Below are 23,557 nucleotides of genomic sequence, written 5' to 3' on the forward strand. Positions count from 1 at the left end.
TAAACTATGGACTTTGAGTGATGATGATGTGTCAACATAGTTTCATCAATTGTAACCAATGTACCCTCGGGTTGGGGATGTTGATAATGGGGGGAGACGGTGCGTGTGTCGGGGAAGGGGACATCTAGGAAATCTCTGTACCTTCTGCTGAAACACTGCTAGGAACATAAAAATGCTCTAAAAAATAAAGACTATTTTTTTTAAAAAATCAATGTGACCTTGGATTATGTGAAGCCATTTTAAATATCTCAAAATGACAAGCAATAAAAGAAAAAATAAATTGGACATCAAAATTAAAAGTTTCTGTTTCAAAGGACATCATCAAGAAAGTAAAAACACATCCCACAAAATGGGAAAAAATATTTGAAAGTCATGTATCTGTTCAGGGGTTTCCTTCACATATTTACAATGCATAAAAAAGTCTTACAATGCAAAAATTTTATAAAGACAAACAACCCAATGGGCAAAGCATTTTAACAGAAGATACGCAAAGAAGATACTCAAATGGCCCACAACCCCATAAAAAGATGTTAACTAGGTTAACATGAGGGGGATGCAAATCAGAACCAGTGCAATACGAATTCATGTGAAATGGGCTGGCCACACACAAAGAGACAGACAGAAGTGCTGGCCAGGATGTGAAGAGCTGGAGCCCCATGCACTGCTGGGAGGATGTGAAATGGGTCAGCCAGTCCAGAAAAAAGCCTGGCAGGTCCTCGAAAGGTTACACACAGAGTTTCCTTATGGTCTAGCAACTGCACTCCTGGGTACACCCAAGAGGAATGAAAATGTGAGTCCATACAAACACACAGGAGTGCTCATGGCAGCGTTGTCATAAGAGCCAAAAAGTTGAAACAACCCAACTGTCAAACAAGAGATGAATGAACACCTAAGAAGGCGGTGCATCCTTACCAGAGTATTATATAGCCAGGACAGGGATGAAGTGCTGGTGCGCGCTACCACATGACCCCCCCTGAGGCTGCGTGAAAGAAGCCGGGCACAGACGACTCCACAGGATGACCCCACAGTACGTGGTTCTATCCACGTGAGATGTCCAGCACTGCTGAGAGATACAGGGCTGCTTTACTAGGTGATGGAAATGTTCCAAAATCAGTGACAGTGACGGCTACACAACTCCGGTCGCTGCACTGACAGCTACTGGAATGGACACTTTGGGTGTCTGCATGATAGTGTGTGAAATACACCCCAACAACACTGTTACAACACCCTGCAGTGAGAGCTGCTCCGAGCAAGGGTGCAAAGGGCTTCACGCAGAGAAAACTTTCTTTAAGGAGCTCAATTTTTAAATATTTAAAAGAAAACTTTTAAATAATTGGAATGGATCCTTCATAGAACATCTAAAATCACTCATTCCTAAGAACTTAAACTTAAGTTATTTCAGATAAAACTTAGAATAGTGGGACAATCAAAGGGCACGGAAGTCAGGCAGCAGAAGCCAAAGTGGGAACAATTTGGGCATCAAAGGAAATAAAGCAACAGAGACTAATCCATTCAACAGAAGGAGATACCCTCAGCCACTATTGATACAAATGAATAAATAAGTAACAGAGCGGAAGGGGAGAAGCTCTTCCTATGGCAGAGTGCAGCAAAATAACAAAAGGAAACGCTGTATTAGAAAGTCACCACTTTGCAACTATCATAATAATAACTGACTCGAGCAACAACCACCAAGAGATGCTAAAACTAATGGTTGAAACTTTTAGGAGGATCAGGATACTTCCGTGCTCTTAAAGTATAATTCCTTACAATTATAAAAAGAAACAGCAACTTTAACTGGAAACACTCAGCAGACCCCACCTTAACCGCATGGTCAGCTTGAAGGCTCCCCCGTGGGACAGGCTGACACCACGTGCCCCTGTTGTACAGCACACGTCACCACTAGGGTATTCCTATAAAATGTGAGTCGTAAATCTAATCACGAGGAAACACCACACAGACCCAAATTTGGGGACATTTTAAAAGGTATTAACTTATACACTTCAAATATGTCAAATTCATGGAAGACAAAGAAAAGCTGAGGAGCTGCTCCAGATCAAAGACGACTTAGGACGACTAAGTACAACGAACTGAAAGGAGCTACACAGGCTATTATTGGGCCAACTGACAAAACTTGAATACGGACTACAGATCAGATAATACTGTATCAACATTAAATTTCTGTACTATAGTTTTGTAAGACATTCTCATATAAGAACCACAGCGCCATTTCAAAATTCTTGATCACAGGAAAACATACAGGGAAATACTAGGAAGTAAATGGGTATAATGTCTCCAACTGCTCTCAAATTGTTCAGCAAGAAGAATGTATTTAAATATATACCTACAAGTATGCAAATGACACGTGTACGTGTGTGTGCATGTATAGGGGAAGAAAAATAAATGGGACAAAATGTAAAATATTGATGAATCTTGGTAAGGGTATATGGCAATTCTATGAACTACTCTTGTATTTCTGTGTGTTTAAAATGATATCAAAATAAAAAGATATAAAACAAATTACAAAAACTATGAATAAGGATTGATATTAATTTAACACAGCCTCATTTAACATGATGCCATTCTAAATGATGAAATGTATTTGATACAAGGGGCGGCCGGATGGCTCAGTTGGTTAGAGCGCAAGCTCTCAACAAGTTTGCTGGTTCAATTCCTGCATGGGATGGTGGGCTGCGCCCCTGAAACTAAAGACTGAAAACGGCAACTGGATTTGGAGCTGAGCTGCGCCCTCCATTAGACTGAAGGACAGCGACTTGGAGCTGACCGGCCCTGGAGAAACACACTGTTCCCCAATAATCCCCAATAAAATTTTTAAAAAATTAAATTTTTTTTAAATACATACATTTTATATATATAAAATTGATACGAAACATACAACACATTTTATAAGATCTACTTGCTATTCATCTATCCTAAAAGGCAAATCATTTTTTAAACAGCCATCAACTTAATATATCTTAACTAAGTTAAATTTCATCATTAGACCCTTTTCAAGCTATAAAGCTAAATAATTATTCAATTATCTCCCCACTGATTGAATAGATCTCAAGTAATTGCCAAAATCAGAAATGTCAAAACTGGGATTTTTGAGACTAATTTCCTTAACTGGCCCTGAAAATGAGGCTTAGTTTAATTCCACTGCCATATTCTTTCCACTTAAGGAAGTATAGTTTGGTGACCCAATAAACAGCTGCTACACAACCCTACACAACCCTACAGTCACACAGGAACTCACATGTCTGCCATGAAGCAGAATCAAGGTCAAGAGCTACTTTTCTTTAAACACCGAGTTATTTCCTTTGGCAACATTGTAGCCGTGCTCATCATTCTGAGATGACAAGTTTTCCAAAGCTTATCTAAATACTTTGTAAAAATATTTTATGAGTGTGTATCTTTCAACAAACTTTGTTTCCACACTCCCAGAGCACTGCTTCCATTTACAAAATAGTCACTTCAGCCAAGTACATTTTCCCCTAAAACAGACTTTAAAATTGGCTACAATATATATGCAGTGTGGCTTTTGATTTTCCTTACATATATAATTCATTTTGATAGCTCCATATGTCCTGCTACTTTTTAAATCTGTCTCAAAGTTTTTCAACATATTTTTTTTAAACTAACAAACATTAGAGCAAAAATTATACTGCAACACTTAAAGGGGAAATTTTTTTTAAAGCACACCTAAGAAAATATGCATTTCTTAATAACCAAATATATATATATATATATATATATATATATATATATATATATATATATATATTTATATATATGATACAGAACTGATTGTTAGAGGAAAGCTTAGAGAATAGGGATAAAAGGAGAAAGTGGTCTCCGGAAAGCTTTGCCCCACAAAGCAGCAGCTCACCATGACCAGAGAACTCGGGGTTTGAGTAAAAGATTCACCAACGATCCAATATTTTACAGTTAAGTTTCTATTACATGAATGCATTAACTTGAAGACAGAAGAAAACATTACATGCCGCCCCCTTAAAATCCTACAATTGTAGCAGCCACAAATGATACGCTCATTTGTATGCACCTAACACAGCAGCTCTTGGCCCTGCTGGAATAAAGGTGAGTCCCTCCTAAATCTCTGGGACGGCTGAAGAGCTACTTCCTGTTTGCTTATCATCTGTCTTTTTCTAAACCTAAGTAGACTCCCCCATACCAGACCCCAAGGAAGGATTGATTAAAGACATCTAGAACAGGATAAATTCCCTATAACTTCCTGTGCTGTGAGGAGTATGTCAGATCAAGAACAAGAGCATACGCAGGTAGCTAGCTGCTCTACTTCTTTACTCAAGGAGACTAGTAAGAGCTCAACAAATAGCAGGTAACTCCTGAGAGTTTTGAATTATTGTTTCATTTATGTAACCCATGTAACAATCCACACCCCATTCTCCATTTGGAAAAGTGCAACCCAGAGAGGTGAAGTGGTGTGCCTAGGATCCTGAGACCCCAACCCAGACAAGTGGGGCGCAACATGACACCTGGGCCGTGAGACGTGGCACTGCATTCAGTCTATCACAGGCAGCCAAGGGCCTAGGAGAGCAAATCAGGAACTTTAAGGAGCTGCTTTCTAAAACAAAGTTTCTGCACTGTAGCCAATGCTAGAAAAGCAGGTATTTTTTGCTATAGTATAATTCATTTAAATTCTTCTGTATGACTAATAATCTGCTAGAAATGCAATTTTCGTATTTTTATTTCATACTTTTTTATTTCGTACTACCTAGTTACCGACACTTGAACATATCATCATCCATGAAGAGCAAGAGAGTCAGAGGACGCCAAACTGGCCTTGAGGAAAGGCAGTCCAGAAATCCAATTATTTCCACTACCTGGAGAACGCAATCCAGCAGCTGATGGGAATGCACTGCCCACCTCTGTCCTCGTCCCTAAGGATTGTGGCTGCTCCTCAGTGAGCCAGTCCCAGGACCACCTCCCCGCAACCCTTTGTGTTTCCATTCACCTAGCCCTCCCCTACAAAGTTCTGCACAATTTTAAATCTTCTAAGTCCACGGTGCTGTCTTATAATAGAAGTTAAATGCCATTTCCAAGAGACTTATTTTCTTTCAACAGTGTTTTACAAACCTCAGAGATAAAGTACTTTCAGCTATAATTAAGTCATTATGAAAATTACCACAGACGCTATTCAGTTGTCAAAGGATATAATTTGGAGGAAGAAAGTTCCAGCTGAGGACCTGGTTGGCAAGCGCAAGGTAACGCTGAAATACCGACGACATCTGAGCGCTGAGGTTGTCCCGCCTGCTGAACTCCTGCAGGACCCCGACCGTGAGCACGAAGATCTGGCGAAGGTCTTCCTCCTGCAGGAAGTGGACCACAGAGACTTCTGGGTCAAAAGCTTATTAAAAATGTGTTCCCTTTGAGAACCATAAAACAAAACAACAAGCACCTTAACACTTCCAATGGAAAACACTATTTTTTCAGGAATGTTTTCCATTTTCAGGCCTGCTCATAATGACATCACAGGGAGCTTCCGAGAGGCATCGCTTTGAATACAGTCACTGTCATAGAAATGCCACTTGTGGAGAAGACTGACGACTACGCAGAGCCGGAGGGCTCAGTTGCTTTAGTGCAGGGCCCTCGGATTTAAGCCAGTGCCTTCACATAACTTCACTTCAGAGCCAAACAATACATACAAGACAAAGAGCCCACACCATCTGCAATAACACTGAAATACACAGCCCTTGTGGGCACGCTGCCAGGCCTATTTTTAAGGACAGCAGAGTCCCACCAATTGAAGTGTTACATCTAAACACGGTAAGAACAAAATAAATAAACTAAGGATCTTTAGAATGGTATTTCCTTTTTGTTTTGCTTGAAGACTAGAATTAAACAAGTAATTTTAAATTGTCAACTATGTTCACAAAACCTGTCACTTTGTTATTTCCCACAAAATCACAGCACAGATCTTCAGGCGCGCTATCATTCAACCAGATAAACTAAATGTCCTCATTGCCTGAGGGACAGATTATATAAAAAGTGAACCACCTAATTCTTAAAACATAAAAACAAAAATGCCAATACCTGAAAAACTCTTTTGCAGTTACCATGGAATTCCATACTCAGTCCAATGTTGCTAGTTTTACTTGAACTTGAGAATTCACTCAATAATGCAGTTAGAATAGAACAAGCCAGAGTTTGCTGTAATTATTGGAGAAGAAATAATAGTGAGGCATTATTTTTTTCCAATGCTTTGTTTCAATACCACATTTGTTTCTAACATAATGAAACAGTTCAATCTTTAGATCTTCCATTATATTTTTAGATCTGGTACCTATCAGTCAAAAACTCAGCTACGACAAAATAACAATTGGCTCTCCTTTCTAAGTGGCCCAGTAATTGCTTATAGCACTTCCTCCACTCCAGTTACCCAAATCCGTGTAAGCCTTGAACTCAGGATACACTCCTAACGTGATCGCGAGTGCAAGTGATATTTTAAGGTAATCAGTGTTGAATGTATGATCTCATTTATTAATAATTCACACCCCCACCTGACTGACAGAGGTGAGAGTCAGAGACCTTAAGTACTTAAGGCCAGCAGAGAAGAACCCAGTTTGCCCGACTCTATGTTTCGATGACTGTAAAATGCATTTCCAAACAGATAAAAAGTGAAAGAGTTTATAGTCTCTAAAATACTACGCAGGTAATACACAAAAGTTTTTTTAATTGAAAAGGAGGTTTCCTTCTCAATGGCTCTCTGCAGCAGGCTCCTAACACCAACCCCATGCTTTATTCACAGATCATTTAGAGTCAAGGTGCCAAGATGGAGGGTTACAAATTATTCTGGCCCCTTTCCAGGGGTTAAACAGAAATCTGCTCACCACCTCTGCACAACCAAAGATTAAAGTCAAGACGATACTATTTATGCGAGCTTATACAACAGCTGAACAGTCATCCCACCCACCAACTGCCACATCTTTGTTCAGAAATGCTTCTGATGTCAGTACCTTGACCTTACAGATGCTTATCTTGGCAAATCTTAGCCAATATACATAAAATTAAATTCCTAAAGATTGGCATGAGTTGTCGGCATTTGTTGAAGCTGAATGATGATCACATGGGTGACCAATATGCTATTTGTCTATTTTTGCATATGTCTGAAATTTTCCTCTAAAAAATATAAAAAAAGAATTAAATTCCTACTTGCCTCCTCATCTCAACTAAAGTAAGCATGCTGTATAGCTGATATTTATAGACAGCACACGAGCACGTACATTAGAGCGGTTTCTGGGCCTTTCCCTCCACAGGAAGCCCCAACAGCAGAGGATACAGGAACACTGCCCAGGAACCTGGGGTTCAGACCAGCTGCTTCAACAAGGATGAAAGTCCTCTGACTGCGCTGGGGCTAGCTTAAATACATACACACTTTGCAATCTACCTCAAAATATACATTTTTAAATAAAACTGTCCCCTTCCCCAAATCATCCAGAAAAGTGTACAAGTTCAACTGCCTTTGCACAGCCCGAGGAAGACACTGGTATAAGGATGCAGGTGCGAACAAGCCTGTTCCACAGGACACAGCTCCCTCCATTTCACAGTTGAAAGGGGTCTCGGAAACTGATCAAGTTCTATGCCTTCATTTTCTCAGTTAACAAAAATGTAGTTAAAAACGGCTTACTTTTATGGTCAAAGTGCCAGCAACCAAAACTTCACAAATCTATTTAAGTAACACTGGGATCAACTAGGAACATAGTTTTTAAATACAGCTAGGCTTTGGTGGGGAAAGTAGGCATTACATTCAAATTAATAAAATTCAAAGGGAAAAGTCAACTCACAAAGATCTAACAAAAGATCCTATGATTCTGAAAACAATTTTCAGTATCCTCTATTTTTACATCTTTTAGCCTTAGCTTTTCTCCTATTCTTTCTAAGTAAGACCTCACTGAATGGAACATTATAAACCCAGAAGTACCCATTAAACACAAACGTATCACTCTTACAAATGAAATTATAATTTTGCACAAGTAATTTACAACTTGCACAAATAGTGTCAAACTATATTCACCACAAAATGGCATGATTTTTAAACTATGACCATATTCAAACTTTTAGTTTGGAAACAAGTATTTATAACAAACCTTTACTTTTGTGTGAAATAAACATTTCCTAAGATTACATGCATGTGTTTGTGGTCAAGACCCTAAAAGATGAGTGAAGGGAAGAGGCAGGAGCAATGAGAGCAAGAACTGTTCTGAGTTTAAGACTGCTCAGAAAAGGGAAGAGCTTTACAGGAAGTGTCTCCTTGCACCAAAGCTTCATCAGACATACAAGGAGCCCTCAGTGGAATGGGATTGCTTTTGAGATGCAGCAGTAAAGACATCCCTGCAGAACAGCAGCCTTTCACACTAAGGAAGTGCTAATTCACCCAGAAAAGAAAGTACATTCCTAGCACAGGACACTGAAACACAATACATTCTTATTATAGACGTAGCTCTTTGAATGTAAGAATATCTTGCTTTTAAAAATGTTTTCTTCTTACAAAAATAACATCTTTATCTTAAAAAAAAAACTAGTAGGTACGGAAAAGCACAAAGGAAATCAAACTGCACTGCCCTACCATCCAGAGGTTATTACTGTAACATTTGTTCCCAGCTTCCCAATTTGTTAGCACACAGGTGTCATTGTTTACACACCGTTACCATCAACCCAGATGTACCGTTTCCCTGAAAATAAGACCTAACCTCGTCGGACCATCAGCTCTAATGCGTCTTTTGGAGCAAAAATTAATATAAGACCCGGTCTTATTTTACTTACAGTAAAATAACACCTGGTCTTATATAATATGACATGACATGACATGACATGACATGACATGACATGACATGATACGATATGATACGATATAATACCAGGTCTTATATTAATTTTTGCTCCAAAAGACGCATTAGAGCTAATTGTACAGCGAGGTCTTATTTTTGGGGAAACATGGTATTGCTTTGTATTGTCCTTCTTCCACTTTACACTTACGAAATAAAACCACAAACTTTTTAAAGTAAGTGTATTCTTTTCAAATTTAGCACTCAAAGACTTCAAAGATACATAAAAATAAACTATGCAGCATGGTTAGAGGTAGTACTTAGAATTACCAGCTCTCAAAGAACAAAGTCAGTGTGATATTCTCATCACTAACAGATGCCGCCTGGTTTAGCTGCTCCTTACGGTGGAAGCCGTGTGCGGACCTGAGAAGAGCACCGTAAACATTAACTACACTCCACACACTGCGATGGCTCAAAGGTGCCAAATTCATAGAACTCCTGGAGAATAATGAATAATTTAGCGATTGTACATTAAGAGAGACATGCACCTCTGCATACATCTAGAGTCTCTCTATCTCTCCGTAAAAGAGTTCAACACATCGCAATGCGTCTAGGCCCCATTTCCCAATGTGTTCACTCATGTTCAGTATCTAATTACCAATTAAACCTCACTAAAATCAGATTCCTCTCCCGGGAAGTGCACTGCTTACACGGAAGGCAGCTGGGCAGCGAGCCAAAACTGCAATGCTGAGAGACAAGAGGACAGTTCCTTCTCGGGACAGAAGGAGAGCGGGGGAGGCTCCAGGTCTGCCTCTGAAAGCTCAAGTTCCTGATTTTCTGACCCCGTACAAGGCTCCTGGGGGCTTGCTGCAGACTTTCAGGTCTCGATGGTCACCCCAAGTGCTGCCCTCTGACCCTCATGACCAGTACCTTCAGGCGCTGACTCTGTGCCTGTCACAGTCAGGGCAGGTGTCGTTTCCCTACTAGAGGTAGTGACTGATACTCAAGAGGGTCAGAAACAAGCGCTGCTGTGCATGCATAAGTCAGTGGTGAGTTTCAGTGAAATCACATCAAAGCTGATGGACCGCAGGCAGGAGACGGAGGGACCGCCACGCTGGTGGAAGGGACGACTGGTGTAAAGCACCATCAGTAAAGTCTGAGACTCACAGCAGTGCTTCATTGTCCACGGTCAAGAAGAACTAAGTGAACACCTGCCCACGTGCAGCAGACAGTTTTCATGAAACTGCCTTTATGTAAGTGTTTCCCAAGGAAAAGTTTCTACAGCAGTCGCCATGGACCGTGCGATGTGAGCACCTGGACCCCACGCAGCATGCGGGCTGGACACACCTTGAGCGCTCTGATCTGAGCTGCCCCGACTTTCCTCAGGCATCCTTGCTTGGTGTCACACTCTGCTTGGCAACGTGGCCAGTACTAATGAGCCATTCTAAAGTGATCATTTTCATTTCCAACAACTTAGAAACCAAATAATAAAATGCATTAAAACTGTAACCAAAATAAATTCTAAATAAAAACACGTTGGGACTCTTTCCAGAGTCCAGTACAAGAATCTCACTGTCTAGACAACGAAGCCAGAAAAATCTGGGTTCTAACAGTCCAAGAGTCACAACTTCAAGTAACGGAGGGCAAATCCTTTCAGCTGTCTTGGCCTCAGTTTTCTCATCTACAAAAAGGGTTACCACCCTCTGCCCTACCTAGCGCCCATGACTGTGTGAATATTCCAATTACAACATGCAGGTAAAGTACCCTGCAGATGTGGCAGGCGCCCCTAAGGTAACGTGGCAACAGTACTTTTTATAAGCATCACAAAAATTTACCACCCACTTTGGCTTTCCTGGTTCTTGACTGTTATCTACATTCCACCAAATTAAAATCACAAGGTAAGTTATCGGTTAATAAAAGAAAGCCAGAAGTGAAGCACCACTGATGTACAGAGCAGATGCTCAGTAAATGTTACCTAGATTAATGGGTCAACGTTACTTCTACACCTAACACTGCAGCAACACAAGGGCAAGTGGAAAATGAACACACAATGTATTTCCTATGTTCTTCACAGCTGATAAATTTCAAAAAGAAAACGTAAATGTATGAAACAAGCAGAAGAAATTCAATGAGGCCTCAAGGTTATGAAATCATCTAATCTGTTCTTTCACTGAAGTATTGAAAATTCACAAGGTAACCCTCTAACAACCAAGTAACTGGTGTCTTTGCATTCAAGTCTCATGGCAGCATTCTCACTTCTAGTAAAAGCCATTGATTTCATGACAGTGAAAACCCCTCAGAAATAGCCTGCCCTACTCACCAGCTCACTGTCACAAGCACGAGATACTGAAGCACTAACTCCAGCTGACAAAACACTCTTGTCCAAAGAGAGGCTTGTCTCATAATAGCCTGGCTCTTACCCCGGGAGCTTTATTACCAAGAATAAACTTTATGAAAGGTCGCTGTATATAAAGCAGACGCCCAGCTGCCCCTCAGCAAACATCAATGAGACCTGTGAGAAGAGAGATTAAGCTGGCCGGCAGGCCCAGGGCGGCACTGCTGTGGACGGTGAACTTCCCACCCACTTCTCTCTCTCTCTCAAGCAGCACAGAGGAAGGAAGAAGGTGTAAATGCTAAACGAAGCAGCTTTAAAAGCAATTTCATGTACACCTACCACTTCCAGAGGAAGTAAAACAAACATGGATGAAAAAGTGAGCTTAAACATTAATTTACAATCTAAAAAATGGAACTGCTCTCTGTAGGAGGTAAAGTCTCCATATCTATCCCTTCCGAGTGAGCAGACAGTACTTCTGACACTTGCAAACTGGGATGAAGTTACGTCAGCAATCTTTGTAGCCACAGGAGGAAAAGAGCCCACCACAAAGACTGACAGGAAGCAGCACAGCATTCGCTGACTGTATGAGATTAACTAAGAGTCTGTTACAGCACATGGGCAACTGTACTGTGTCTAAGAAACATCATCTCCTTAGCAAATATGTATGAACTAGACATTTTCCCAAAGAACCATCTGCAGAGAACCAAGGCTATAAAATAATCCTTTAAGGCATTTAAAGGAGAGCTGATACGTTAGTCTCCTGTTTTCTTTTTCTTAACACACAACCAATTTTCACTCATGGATAATAGCATAAATACTTCCTTTCTGCTTTCAACACTTAAAATATTACTGGATAGAAAAGGGGATGATTTAACAGTGCTCATGCCCCAGAGTGGATGAGGGGTGGGGCCCGCCAGGCAGGACATGTGCTGAGGCCCAGTGAAGGCTCTGAGCGCTGCCGTCTTCTGCCAGGCAGCCCTACGTGTGACTCCACAACCAAAAAACGCATTGTACGATCCTACTGCCCCGAAATTCATCTAAGTGTGGGAATTAGACTTGTACAAGGGGAAAGGCCACCACAGAGAGGGAAGAGAGAAAGCCAGACGCCATGCAGCTCCGGCCCATGGAGCTTAGACACCTAACTTAACTTACGAGGTCAACGCTTTCTTCCATCCACAGAAAACATTCAATTATCTCTTCTTTTCAAATAGTTCTTACACTCAACCTTACAAAGGCAGCTGCTAGCCTTTGTAGCAATGTTCTCCTTTTATCACTCTACTTTCTTATCAAAGTTCAAACCTCTCTTCTGCTGCTGATCACGCCTCTGAGACTAAGAAAACCTTAAGCAAGTTCTTAAACCATTCTCACAAACTCTTAACAGTTCGAGAGGGAGAGAAAGGAAGATGTACTGAAATGCTTTACTGGTCTGCAAGCTCGTGTTTCTGACCTGCCAGGCAAGGGCCAACAGGGACGGCCCTGCGGTGGCCACTGACCTTGCCACATAAATGTAGGACTTTTTAAGCTTAATGTTTTCAGTGTGGTCGCCAGAATAAATTCACCCTGCAATCTTGAGATTAAATTCTACCTCCCACCACTGACTTCCTACTGCTGTAAAAAGTTCTTAACTCTGTTAGTAGAAATTCAACTTTAAAAAAAAAATCTTTTTTTGGAGTATTTCAAGAGGATATTAAATTTATCCACTATTTTCAAAGCGTATACACTGTGAATACAGCTAAATCTTCCCTAATGGGTACATGTATTCCAATCGTTCTCGGAAAATCGGTTATTTCAGGGACTCAGAAAAGGCCAATTGCCGGCTGCACTGGGACTTCCTGTGGTGGGTCAGACGGCCCCAGGGGAGAGGAAGTGGGGCACAACTCCTGGCGTGTGCTCATTTCTCAGAGACACAAGGTGCCTAGAAGCTATGTGGGAGGTGACGACGGGCACAGAAATTCAATCTTCACACTGAAATTCCAGCCGATGTGACGGCCAACCTAACGAGGGACAGGCATTAGAGTCATAAGCATCAGGACGCCAGGGTTAGTGGTTACGCTCCTCAAGTTTAAATCCTGGTCAGTCTCCATTAGCTGGACTCCTTCACTGTGACTGTCCCATGAAACAATACGTCCTCAAGTAGAATCTGGAACATGGAGGTGAGGGACGCAGAGCGGGGGGGCTAGGATAACACTCCCAAGCAGCAGCCTCAGTTCCAAACCTGTCCCCTGGGAGCTCTGGCTAGTTAGCTCCACCCTTGGTTTTTCCAGAGACCCTCAGGGATGGCCACCCCTGGACTGCACACAGGCCATCAGAACGAGCTCCCCGCCAAGTAACAAGATCCCGGCTACACAACGAAGGGGGGCAACCCTGAGGGACCGCAGTGGCAACCCAGAGCACAGCCCTTCTCAGAGAGGGGCCCACGTCTGGGAGAAGCCCCCAGAGTGCCACGACCAATTCCTTTACCTCAGAAATAGTAAACGGAACCTTTGCTGGGGACTACTCGCAAGAAAGGTTCTCACCATATAAAATAAGCCAAATGACTCACAGAATGTAGTGATTCAAATATGCACATTTTTGAAGTTACTGGTTTTACACAAACAAATACATTTTATAATACTAAGATCAGGAGAGAGGACATATCATTAGACCTTTGGATCATCCAAGTCTCTAGAACTACACTGTTCAATACGGCTGTCACTAGCTAGCTACATGTAGCTATCTGAATGTAAATTAACTACGATTAACTCAAATTGAAAGCTGAGTTCCTCAGTCACACCCAGCCACATCTCAAATGCTCAGCAGCCACCCGTGGCCGCACAGGAGCCCAGACACATTACACGTGAGTCTGCACCTCAAGAACATGCCGTCAACATGGCACAGAAATCAGGACACAAGTACTGTGAGTCCCGACTGGTGGCAGTTCACGGGCACACGAGCATCACAACTCAGCCAAGCGCATGCTGCAAGTGGGAGCAGTAACGCCTGCCTCTACTTCCAAACAACAAACCCAGGAACACTAGTGGGCTCCAAAGGAAAACCAAAATTCCTCCGGTGTGTACAGGGAGCTCCCCATCCTGACACCTGCTTCAATCCTCCTTCAGCCGAGACCCTGCAGAGGACATGGTGGGGCAGAGGGGTGAGCCCCCACCTGGGCACAGTTGGGGGGGTGGCGGGGCGGGAGGGGAAGAGGCCCAGGACACTGGGAAGGGAGGGACAGTGTGCGGCCCTCCTGAAGGGAACCGCCACTTCCTAACCTCAGGCCATAGGCAAAATGACTAAATCCTGCTCAGTCGTGGGGGGACGGCTAACCACGTCAGTAATCATAAAGGGCTATAAGCTGCAAGCCTCACCCAGGCAGCTTTCTAACAGTTCACATTTGAATCATTGGGATTATTACCCATCCCAATTCCACATGAGTTAGACACAGCTGATAAGTCAACAGTTCTAACCAAGCTTCACAGCTGCTCACTAACACCAACTCCCATTCCTCCTGCCTGTGACAGAGTCGTGACAACCAAACAGTCACTCTGCAGGCATGAAGAGTTCCCGGAGGGAGACTGAGAGGGGAGAAAACAATCGGCTCCTCAGAGTAATTCAGTCAAGAACAAGGCTCTCCAATTTGGCCAGGTGACAGGAACACCTGGAAGTCACAGTGTACTATACACAGCACATCTGTCGGTACAGCAACGTTTAATAACCTGTTACGTCAGATAGCATTTTATGTTTGATCCAAACGTTTCTATTATCACTAGTAGCTGTCAAAAGCTTATTGAAAATGGAGGAAAATGTACAACAGATGGGAAATGGCTAAGAATATTGCAGCTTATTAGCTCCTAATATTTTACACCCTGAAAATGATGATTATGAACACCATGGCAACATGGGAAACAAGCAGCACATGAAAAGGAGAAGATACTACGTGTACAGTGTGTGCACATGTGACAAGGACGAGAGGACACAGCCCTCCCTCTCGTGTGCATCCCCATTACTGCTGCTGCAATGGTCCTTGTGCATGACCGAACAACATGAAGGATTTACAAACACAAATAGTGAGCACACTTACCACCGCGGGATTGCCACTGCTGATCAGCTGGCTGACTTCATGAAATATGCTCTTGCAGTCAATGGATTTATCTAGTGATCCCCGTTTTACAATTACTGCTACTGCTAATAGAATCTGTTCCCGGACATACTTTTGGAGACTGTAAAACATAAAAATCAAAGTAAAAATTTTTATAGAAATCTATTATAAAAGCACTCCTGAATCTCTCACTATGCCTGCCGCTCCTAATAACACTGCTTACCTCTGAGGACAGTGTGGCCCCATGGTTACACACAGACTCAAGGCCGAGAGAGCTGGGTGCAAACCCACACCCTGTTATGTACTGGGTTCTGAGAAAACTGAGGTTCTGAGAGAGTTAACACTCAGAACCTCAGTTTTCTCGCCTGTGAAATGGGGTAGCAGGATTGTTACAAGGATTGAATGTTCTTAAAGCTGTGCCCAGTGCACACTACATGCTGTATAAATGTTAGCTGCTCTGGGCAGTGTTCAGTAGATGAAAGTTAGCTCACTAAGAAGCACACCAAGGTTCGATCAACTAAGAGAAAAATTCTGATCTACTATCCGTCTCCAGCCTGCAGTATAATCTTAAACCCATTCCCTTTAATGTGGAAAGACAACATGCGAGCCATCCAACGTACATACGGAAACACGCAAATTCTAAAACATCCGTCTAAAATGTCGCACTGAAGCTCTGTTCCTCAGTGCGGTGGCAAAAGCGTGGTCCTAAGCGGAGGCATTCTACGAAGCCCATTCAACCACAGGGCACAGAGACCACACTGCCTGTTCACACCACTTTTCAGAGGGAAGAAAACAGTTCTGAACTTCCAACCCAGCCTCTAGAATACTGCAAGGATACAACCAGCACGGGCCCTTGGGTAAAACCCACATTCCTCCACATGCCTTAGAAGCAGTGGGACCCATCCCAGCTTTCCTGGGACACTGCCGTCCAACATAATTATTAACAGTGCTTTCTTTTACTCGGAAAAGTGTCCAGACACATCTGGACATAAATGATACGGTGACCCACTTCTAAGGTCCCCTCTCTGACCTCATCCCTTCCACGTACACTCAGAACTGCAGATACCCTGTCCTTCCTTCAGTTGCTGGCACGATGCTCACGCACTTCCAGGCCCCTGAACTGCTGTGCCCTCTGCCAAGACCATGTTGCCACTCTGTCCAGACAGCAGGCCCTGAACGGCCTCCGACACACAGCTGGTCACCACCTCACAGGTAGAGCACAGGCATCTGTCACCTGGGTTACACTTTATCTCCCAGACCGGCCGACACAGCGGTACCAAGGTCAAGCACACTGCCGGCCACCTAACAGGCGTTTATCAGACATTTATGCAGAACGCACACATGTCCCTGTGTCAAGCTGAAGCGAAAAGCACTGCTTCACCATACAGATCTGAAGCATACACTAAGCCAACAAATATAGAGGACCTGCTACAGGCAGCAGGGGCTGCCGGAGCGGATTCCTGTACTTTGGGGACACACTGATGACCAGAAAACACATGGAAAGCTGAACACTACCACCAGGAATGTACAGAAGGCTAGTTTTAAATCTCTCTCCTGACAAGGATTATAAATTACTGACAAGGAAATAAATAATAAGGGCAAACATTTATTGAGTGCTTATGCTATGTAAGACTTTACAAAAATGAATACATTTAATCCTCACAACAATCTTTGGAGTAAAGTAATATTATTCTCTCTAACAATTAGCAAATTAATTCACAAAGTGGTTAAATAATTTGCCCAAAGTCAGAGTTAGTAATGGCACAGGTGGGGCTCACCGTCCCTTTCCCGCTGCTATACGGCCTGCCTCTTTACAACAGCGTGTGTGCAAATTCTGCCCTCTTTAGGAGGAAAACTCAGAAAAGAAACAAAATGGGAGTACACAACATTACATGTGGCATGTTCTAGAGTATGTAACTAGCATTTGACCTACGCGATACACCAAAAACTGTCACTTTAATTCACACTGTAGGACATTCTACAAGATAAAAATGTCTGTGTTGTGAAAAACAAAAAAGACTATTCTAGATTAAGGAGACCGAAGAGAATGACAACTAAATACAACGCGTAACCTGTGGTTAAATCCTGGATCAAAAAAATAACCTACGAGGAAAAGGCTATAAATAGCATTACTCAGACAACTGGAACCAGAGTTACATTAGATAATATAAACAGGCCAAGTCTATCAGGAGTACTGAGACTACGCATTTAGGAGACATGCTCATGGTGGTGGGGGCAGATGCACATGCGTGCGTACACACACACAAACACACACATATCCACATACACACACACACTCTCATCACATATACACCCACATCTACATGCACACACATACACATCCACACACGCACACAAACACATCCACACACAAGTACTCACACATCCACATACACGTACTCACACATCCACACACGCACACAACACATCCACACACGTACTCACACATCCACACACGCACAAAACACATCCACACACAAGTACTCACACACACACGCATACAACACATCCACACACACGTACTCACACATCCACACACGCACACAAACATGCACACACACGCACACATATACACACTGATACACACATGCACGTGCACACACACACATATATACACATACACACACGGACATACAGACACACGAGGGAAATTGAATGTGACAAACATTAACTGAGACTTTACCAGGGAAAGGTCATGTGTATGCTGACTGTACTATTCTTTCAACTTCGCTGAAAGCTTTTTATTAGGTTGGTGCAAAAGCAATTGTGGTTTAAAAGGTTAAAAATAATTGCAAAAACTGCAATTACTTTTGCATCAACCTAGTATTTTGTTCAAAATAAGAAGCATTTAAGGGTGGGAGGGTTGAGAGTTTTTTGGAGAATACAAGTGATCACACACACACACATGCACATGCATGTCAAAATCTGCCACACACTTGTGTCCACCAAGATCTCCAGAGTACAGTGGTTCCCGTGATGGGGGTCAGGGGTCCGGGGCCGGGGGGAAGCTGTGATAAATGAGCAGCTCAGGGCAAGTGAGTACCACACCCAAAGGCCTCGTCAAACAACAAAGTTTAAATAAAGGCAGAAAACCAGTATTGTATCACAGAATTGTACACCTGAAATCTATGTAACTTTACTAACAATTGTCACCCCAATAAACTTTAATTAAAAAAAGAAAGAAAATCAGAATGAAGAGAAGAGAAAGGTTGGAAACTGGGGCAATTTTTTTCTCCTTCTGTTACACCCAGAATAAAACAGCCTTCCCTCTGCTCACACACGACACGCACTCATCTAGAGCTCATTACCCATCACCCCTGCAGTGCTAACGTAGTGTTTCTGAAGGGAAAGCAGTTGGACTTCACTGAGTGCCAAAGTCAAGCTGGTCATTATTAAATGTCAGAAATTCAGAGACTGTGGTGAACAGTCAGTAGGAACAGGTATGACAGTAGCTCCAAGTTGTTTTAAAGCTTTATGCATGTGTTATGAATCACCATTCCTAAGCACCAGCATTTCAGATTCACTATACTTCCTTCGTTGAGCGTGGAAAGGAACATCTTGTGAAAAGTATCCAGCTAGACAAACAGCACACATGGAATGTGTGCTGCCTTCTCCTAGGAGAACACCTGGAATTTGGGGGGCGGGGGGCGTTAAAAATGAAAAATAGGAAATGAATCTCTCCCAAAAGTTGTGAGGCTGATAATTTTCCTCACATTTAAAAAAAAAGCATAAAGTAATAAATGTGCACATCCTGTAAAATGTTTGACTATCACAGTATATATGACATACAAAGACCTTCACTCCCACCCTTTGGCTCCTCAAGCCAGAGGAGCCTGCTGAACAATTTGGTGCTTTTTCTCTACAACCTCTGACTTCACGTGCACTTCTGTGACACCCGGTTTGTCCACACTGCTTTTCCGGACATTCACCAATGTCTCCTGATACTTACCAAGCACATGGAAGGACGAGGAGAAAGGCTTTCAAATGAGTCCAAGATCACCTTTTATTTACAAGCCCAATCCTCGGAACGAAACCACGATGACAAAAGACCTAACCTCTAGCAATCTCTTCAAAGAAACAAAACCCAGACCACCAGCTCAAATAAAAAGCATTATTTCACGAAGCAGCAAGCCGGCCGTCATGCACGTAAGGGATTTTCAAACACGAGCCCACAGAGGGCTTGGCCATGAAGGCTGCCCCTTAAAACTGGAGCAGGCAGGAGCAGCCTCCATCCAGCAGGGGGCGCCCGGCGCGCCGGTGCCGGCAACCGGTGCCCGTGGACTCACTTGGGCCTCTGCAGGACGTAGGTCAGCAGGAAGGTGCGCAGGGACTCGATGCTGCCCTTCTCCAGGAGGACCCACTCGCGCACCACGGCCTCCATGATGGCTGTGGCCGCCTGGAACAGGACGTAGTCCACCTTGCTGGTCTCTGCAGACGGAAGGGGACACATTCTTTAGACTGCGGCTCACCGTCCCCTGAGCACTCTGCACTTATTAATTTTGAAACAGAACTCCGCGGACAAGGAGGAAGGTGGTTACCTGCTCTTTTTATCCAGTGACCTCGCTCTAGCACCACAAAAAGGTTAGTTCCTCTCAGGAGACACCTCAGGCAGGTGGCAGCTAATCACCGATCACAATTTTCACAAACTTTCCTCACCTCTCTTCAACTGTTACTTCCAAAGCATGAAGAACTAAAAAATAACACAGCTTTAAAAAAAATAAAAATAAAAATATAAAGCAATCAGAAAATGTCTAAGAGATCCTCACCCTGTGCAAAACAACGTGGCGCCCTCAGGACACCTTGCTAAACCTGCGCTGGAACGTTGCTACGTGTGATGAGCCGTGCTGTTAAAACGCTGCAGTCTGTGGAGGGGTGAAGTTTTCAACAGGATGACCCATCTCCAATAGCAAGTTCAGAAATCAACACAAACACATCTAGGTTATCTTCATCAAAATGTTTTTAAAAAAGAGTCACATTTACACAAGGTGAGAAGATCTCCTGAATTTTCTGATTGCAGTACTGATTAAACTGAGTAAATCCCAAAACTACACTTAGAAAGATCCGGCCTTAACTTGCAAGTTATAGTATCTGAAACTAAAAACTGAATCAGGAGGGGGGAAAAAATAGAAAATTAACATACCTAAAACTATTTGATATTAATTTTCTATTTTCTTTTGTTCACCAAAACCAGTCGGTTTCCAAACAGCATTATCAGAAGGGAGAGACAGTCAAAATGAAGTCAAGAAAAAGTGGGAATTTTCTGAAGCTCTAAAAATAACCATCATGTGAAACCCATGAAAAATGTATGATCACACTGCAGGTTATTTGCCAAGATCACGAGACTGGGGCATCTGAAAGCCATGAGACTCACCCTGGGCACAGAATGGCACCTTCAAGAATTTATCAGAAGAGCATGAAGACACTCAGGCACATCCTTCTCTCTCCTAGTCAAACTCGGGTCATTTAAACATCTTACAAATGCTCCTGACACAATTAGCTATACCCTACATAAAAGGTACACACTACATAAATTCCTATTACATTAGACTGCTACCTAGGAGTTTTGAAAATACCAAAAACAAGTAAGAGGAACCAATTTGGACCTTTCTTAAGTTTTATTATTCCATGCTACCTTAACATGAATTCTAACTGAGATGATCATCAAAACTCACAAAAAATTAGAAACTTTAAAATAGAATCAGTAAATAAAGCAACAGCTTCCAAAAATGTGAACTTATTAATTAAAGTTCCAGGAGAAAAACAAATAAGTGTTTTATTCAAAGAGTATTTGAAACAGAAACCAGCTTTATCTATTTAAATCACTTAAGGAGAAATATGGTCCTGAATCATAAAGGTAATTCAAATAATCTCTTATTAGAAATAAGAGATTTTTGAAAGAAAATGATGGCTGTTTGCCTATCTTCATATTCTATTACAACAGTAAAAATTTCCAGGACAAGAAACCTGAAATCTTTAACCATGGTTTTTTAACAAGGAAGCAAAATCTTAGGGACTCAAAGAATTTTAGAAACAGAACTCCAAAGATCATGTAATTCAATTCCTGCATTTTACAGTTGAAGGAACTGGTGCAGCAAGAGAGTAAGAGAGGAAAGTCAAGCTCCCATGGCTGCCGTGTCCCTTGACTATGCCCCTTGAGTAGTACTGATCTATCCCCAAGTGCATACGCCAGCAAAGTCAAGAAGACCAAAGAAGTACCTGCGGGCTTTCAGGACCAATGGGACATGCTGACTTCTATCTGTGCTAAGGGAGGAATTACAGAAGGTGAAAGACATGCCATAGTTTTCAAGGTAACTCTCTTCCTTAGATACCTCTGTTTGGTGTCAAATGAAGATGTCTATACTACTGTTCCCATAAGAACCTGTCTCTACGAATGGAGGAATCTGGAAAAAAGAAAGCCAAATTCCAAATTTAAAACAAGGGAATTTCCTAACCCAATAAATTACACAGCTTCATGAAGACTGCTCTTATCCTTCAACTGCACGCACACATAGTATGAATGTGCACAAGATGCTTGAAGGAACTCTAGCAGCCCGCCAGCAGGAGACAGGCCTGGCAGTACATGTGAGACTTACTCTTGCTCTCAGCGGTAGGGATACTAGAAATGATCAGGTTTTCAGAGGACTCCACTCATGTAGAATTTCTAATGCTTTCAGGATGATTTTCTACAGACTGGGGCACTGTCTAGATGACCACTTTAGCAGGATGCTTTCACTTCCTACCACAGCAACTTCTTTAATAATCATGCAAATAAAACTCATTTCTATCTTGTCAGCCATCTGAAACCACACAGAGCCATGAAGACAAGAGTTAAAGTGAAGTAAGAAAGGAAAAGCACTCACTGCATTCTGATCAGAAAACACTTTTAATAGAAAAACAAAGCCCCTGCAAGCCAAGCCTCCCTGTGAGCTAGGAGTCCCCCCTCTGCCTTAAACACAGGTGCTGAAAGCCCCAGAGCCGCCGAGTGATGGCTGCAGTCACACCACCTCCAGGGGAGCTCCTGTTTCATCTGCATGGTCTACTTCTGAGACAGGAAGCGAAAGAAAGCTGTCTCTCCCTGAGAGAAAGGCAAAAGAATGCCATGAAGCTAGTTCTGAGAGCCAAACCGGCCCTCATGGCAGGGCAGTAGCTCCTTAACGAGAAGGGGACGCAGTTGACCCTGCCAACTGAGAATGTCCGCAAGTGCCAAAGACGTCGGAAGTGAAGGGTCCAAAAATGCTCTGGTGACAAAGTGCACACAGTAAAGAGTAAAGCCAGAAGGAAAACAAAAGGATAAGAAGAGAAAGAAGTGAGGGAGGAAGACATGTAAGAGACCAGAAAAGGGAAGCATCAGAGAGAAAGTCTCCCCTTTGCTAGAATGCATTACCCAGACGTTCTAGAAAATGACATATAATCCCTAGCTAAGAATGTGAAAATTCCGAATTGCGATTGACTGCCACCTGCATGAGAAGTCTTCTTAGAGGAATCAACCTTCTGTGCTGGTGGCAACTGAGCACGGAGGTAAGAGATTGTCTGTGAAGTTCAGAGTCAGCATCAGCATAACACAGGCTGGTCAGTACATCAACCATTATGCTCATAACACATGCCCTCAACCTCTTACACAGTTAGGGTTTCGAAACCCAACTAATTTCAAACACATGGCTGGAACTAGCAATACTGGTTTTTGAAATTTTATCAAGAAAACAAGTTTTCCAAACAAGCTCAAATCATAACAAAGCAACAGTACTTCATAAAATGTATATACTCAAAAAAGGAAAGAATGGCATAAACAAATACACTTTGATACAGTATTTATAACTTAGGTCGACTACTTCCCAACTAGTACAGGGTGACAACTGAATTACAATAGACAGTTGGACGGGAGCCCTAGCTGATGGACTTACAAACGCCATGAAAACCAGACTAGGTGACTAGTTTAACACAATGGTTTTCTAAATCTATTTGCTGAGCAATTTCCAGGCAGTAAGGATGAAGCAAGCCTCCCTAAATCCGTAACACTGAAGTTCCTGATGTTTAATTTTGCTTCTCTTAATTTAACGCTAAGTTAAGTACTCTCCACAATGTAACAAATTTTCTTAATGCCAGAAACAAATTCACCCAAGTATAAAAACTGACCGCTCAAAAAACAATTTAAAAAATTCCTCATTTAGAATTTAAAAGGTGGTTATTGAAACTGTTCCTCTAAAGGTGAGATCTAACTCCTGAGTGAGGCAGACCCGCCTGCACCACTGCTAGCTTCTTGATAACAGAAAACAGCATGTTTTGAAGCTTATCATAGTTTTAAAAGACCATGAGAAATGAGGTAATGGGGTCATGGCATTCACC

The 23,557-nt window shown here is 42.4% G+C and overlaps 1 protein-coding gene across 5 annotated transcripts in view; it reads right to left on the reverse strand.

Annotated features, from left to right (window-relative positions):
• The window catches only part of XPO4 (exportin 4), an 84,135-nt gene that overhangs the window by 45,609 nt on the left and 14,969 nt on the right, over positions 1 to 23,557 (reverse strand). For 2 of the 5 annotated variants that reach the window (XM_074330130.1, XM_019715688.2), the window contains exons 3-6: positions 19,501 to 19,642; positions 15,197 to 15,335; positions 6,070 to 6,186; positions 5,192 to 5,345 (exon numbers count right to left, since the gene is read on the reverse strand). In XM_074330130.1, the coding sequence (XP_074186231.1) occupies positions 5,192 to 5,345; positions 6,070 to 6,186; positions 15,197 to 15,335; positions 19,501 to 19,642 (552 nt within the window). Of the gene's footprint in view, positions 1 to 5,191; positions 5,346 to 6,069; positions 6,187 to 15,196; positions 15,336 to 19,500; positions 19,643 to 19,752; positions 19,921 to 19,980; positions 20,077 to 23,557 lie in introns of all 5 variants that reach the window. The other 3 variants (XM_074330133.1, XM_074330132.1, XM_019715690.2) reach the window with 3 other exon arrangements.

This window comes from Rhinolophus sinicus, linkage group LG04 (genome assembly GCF_036562045.2).
Source record: "Rhinolophus sinicus isolate RSC01 linkage group LG04, ASM3656204v1, whole genome shotgun sequence".
Lineage (NCBI taxonomy): Eukaryota > Metazoa > Chordata > Mammalia > Chiroptera > Rhinolophidae > Rhinolophus > Rhinolophus sinicus.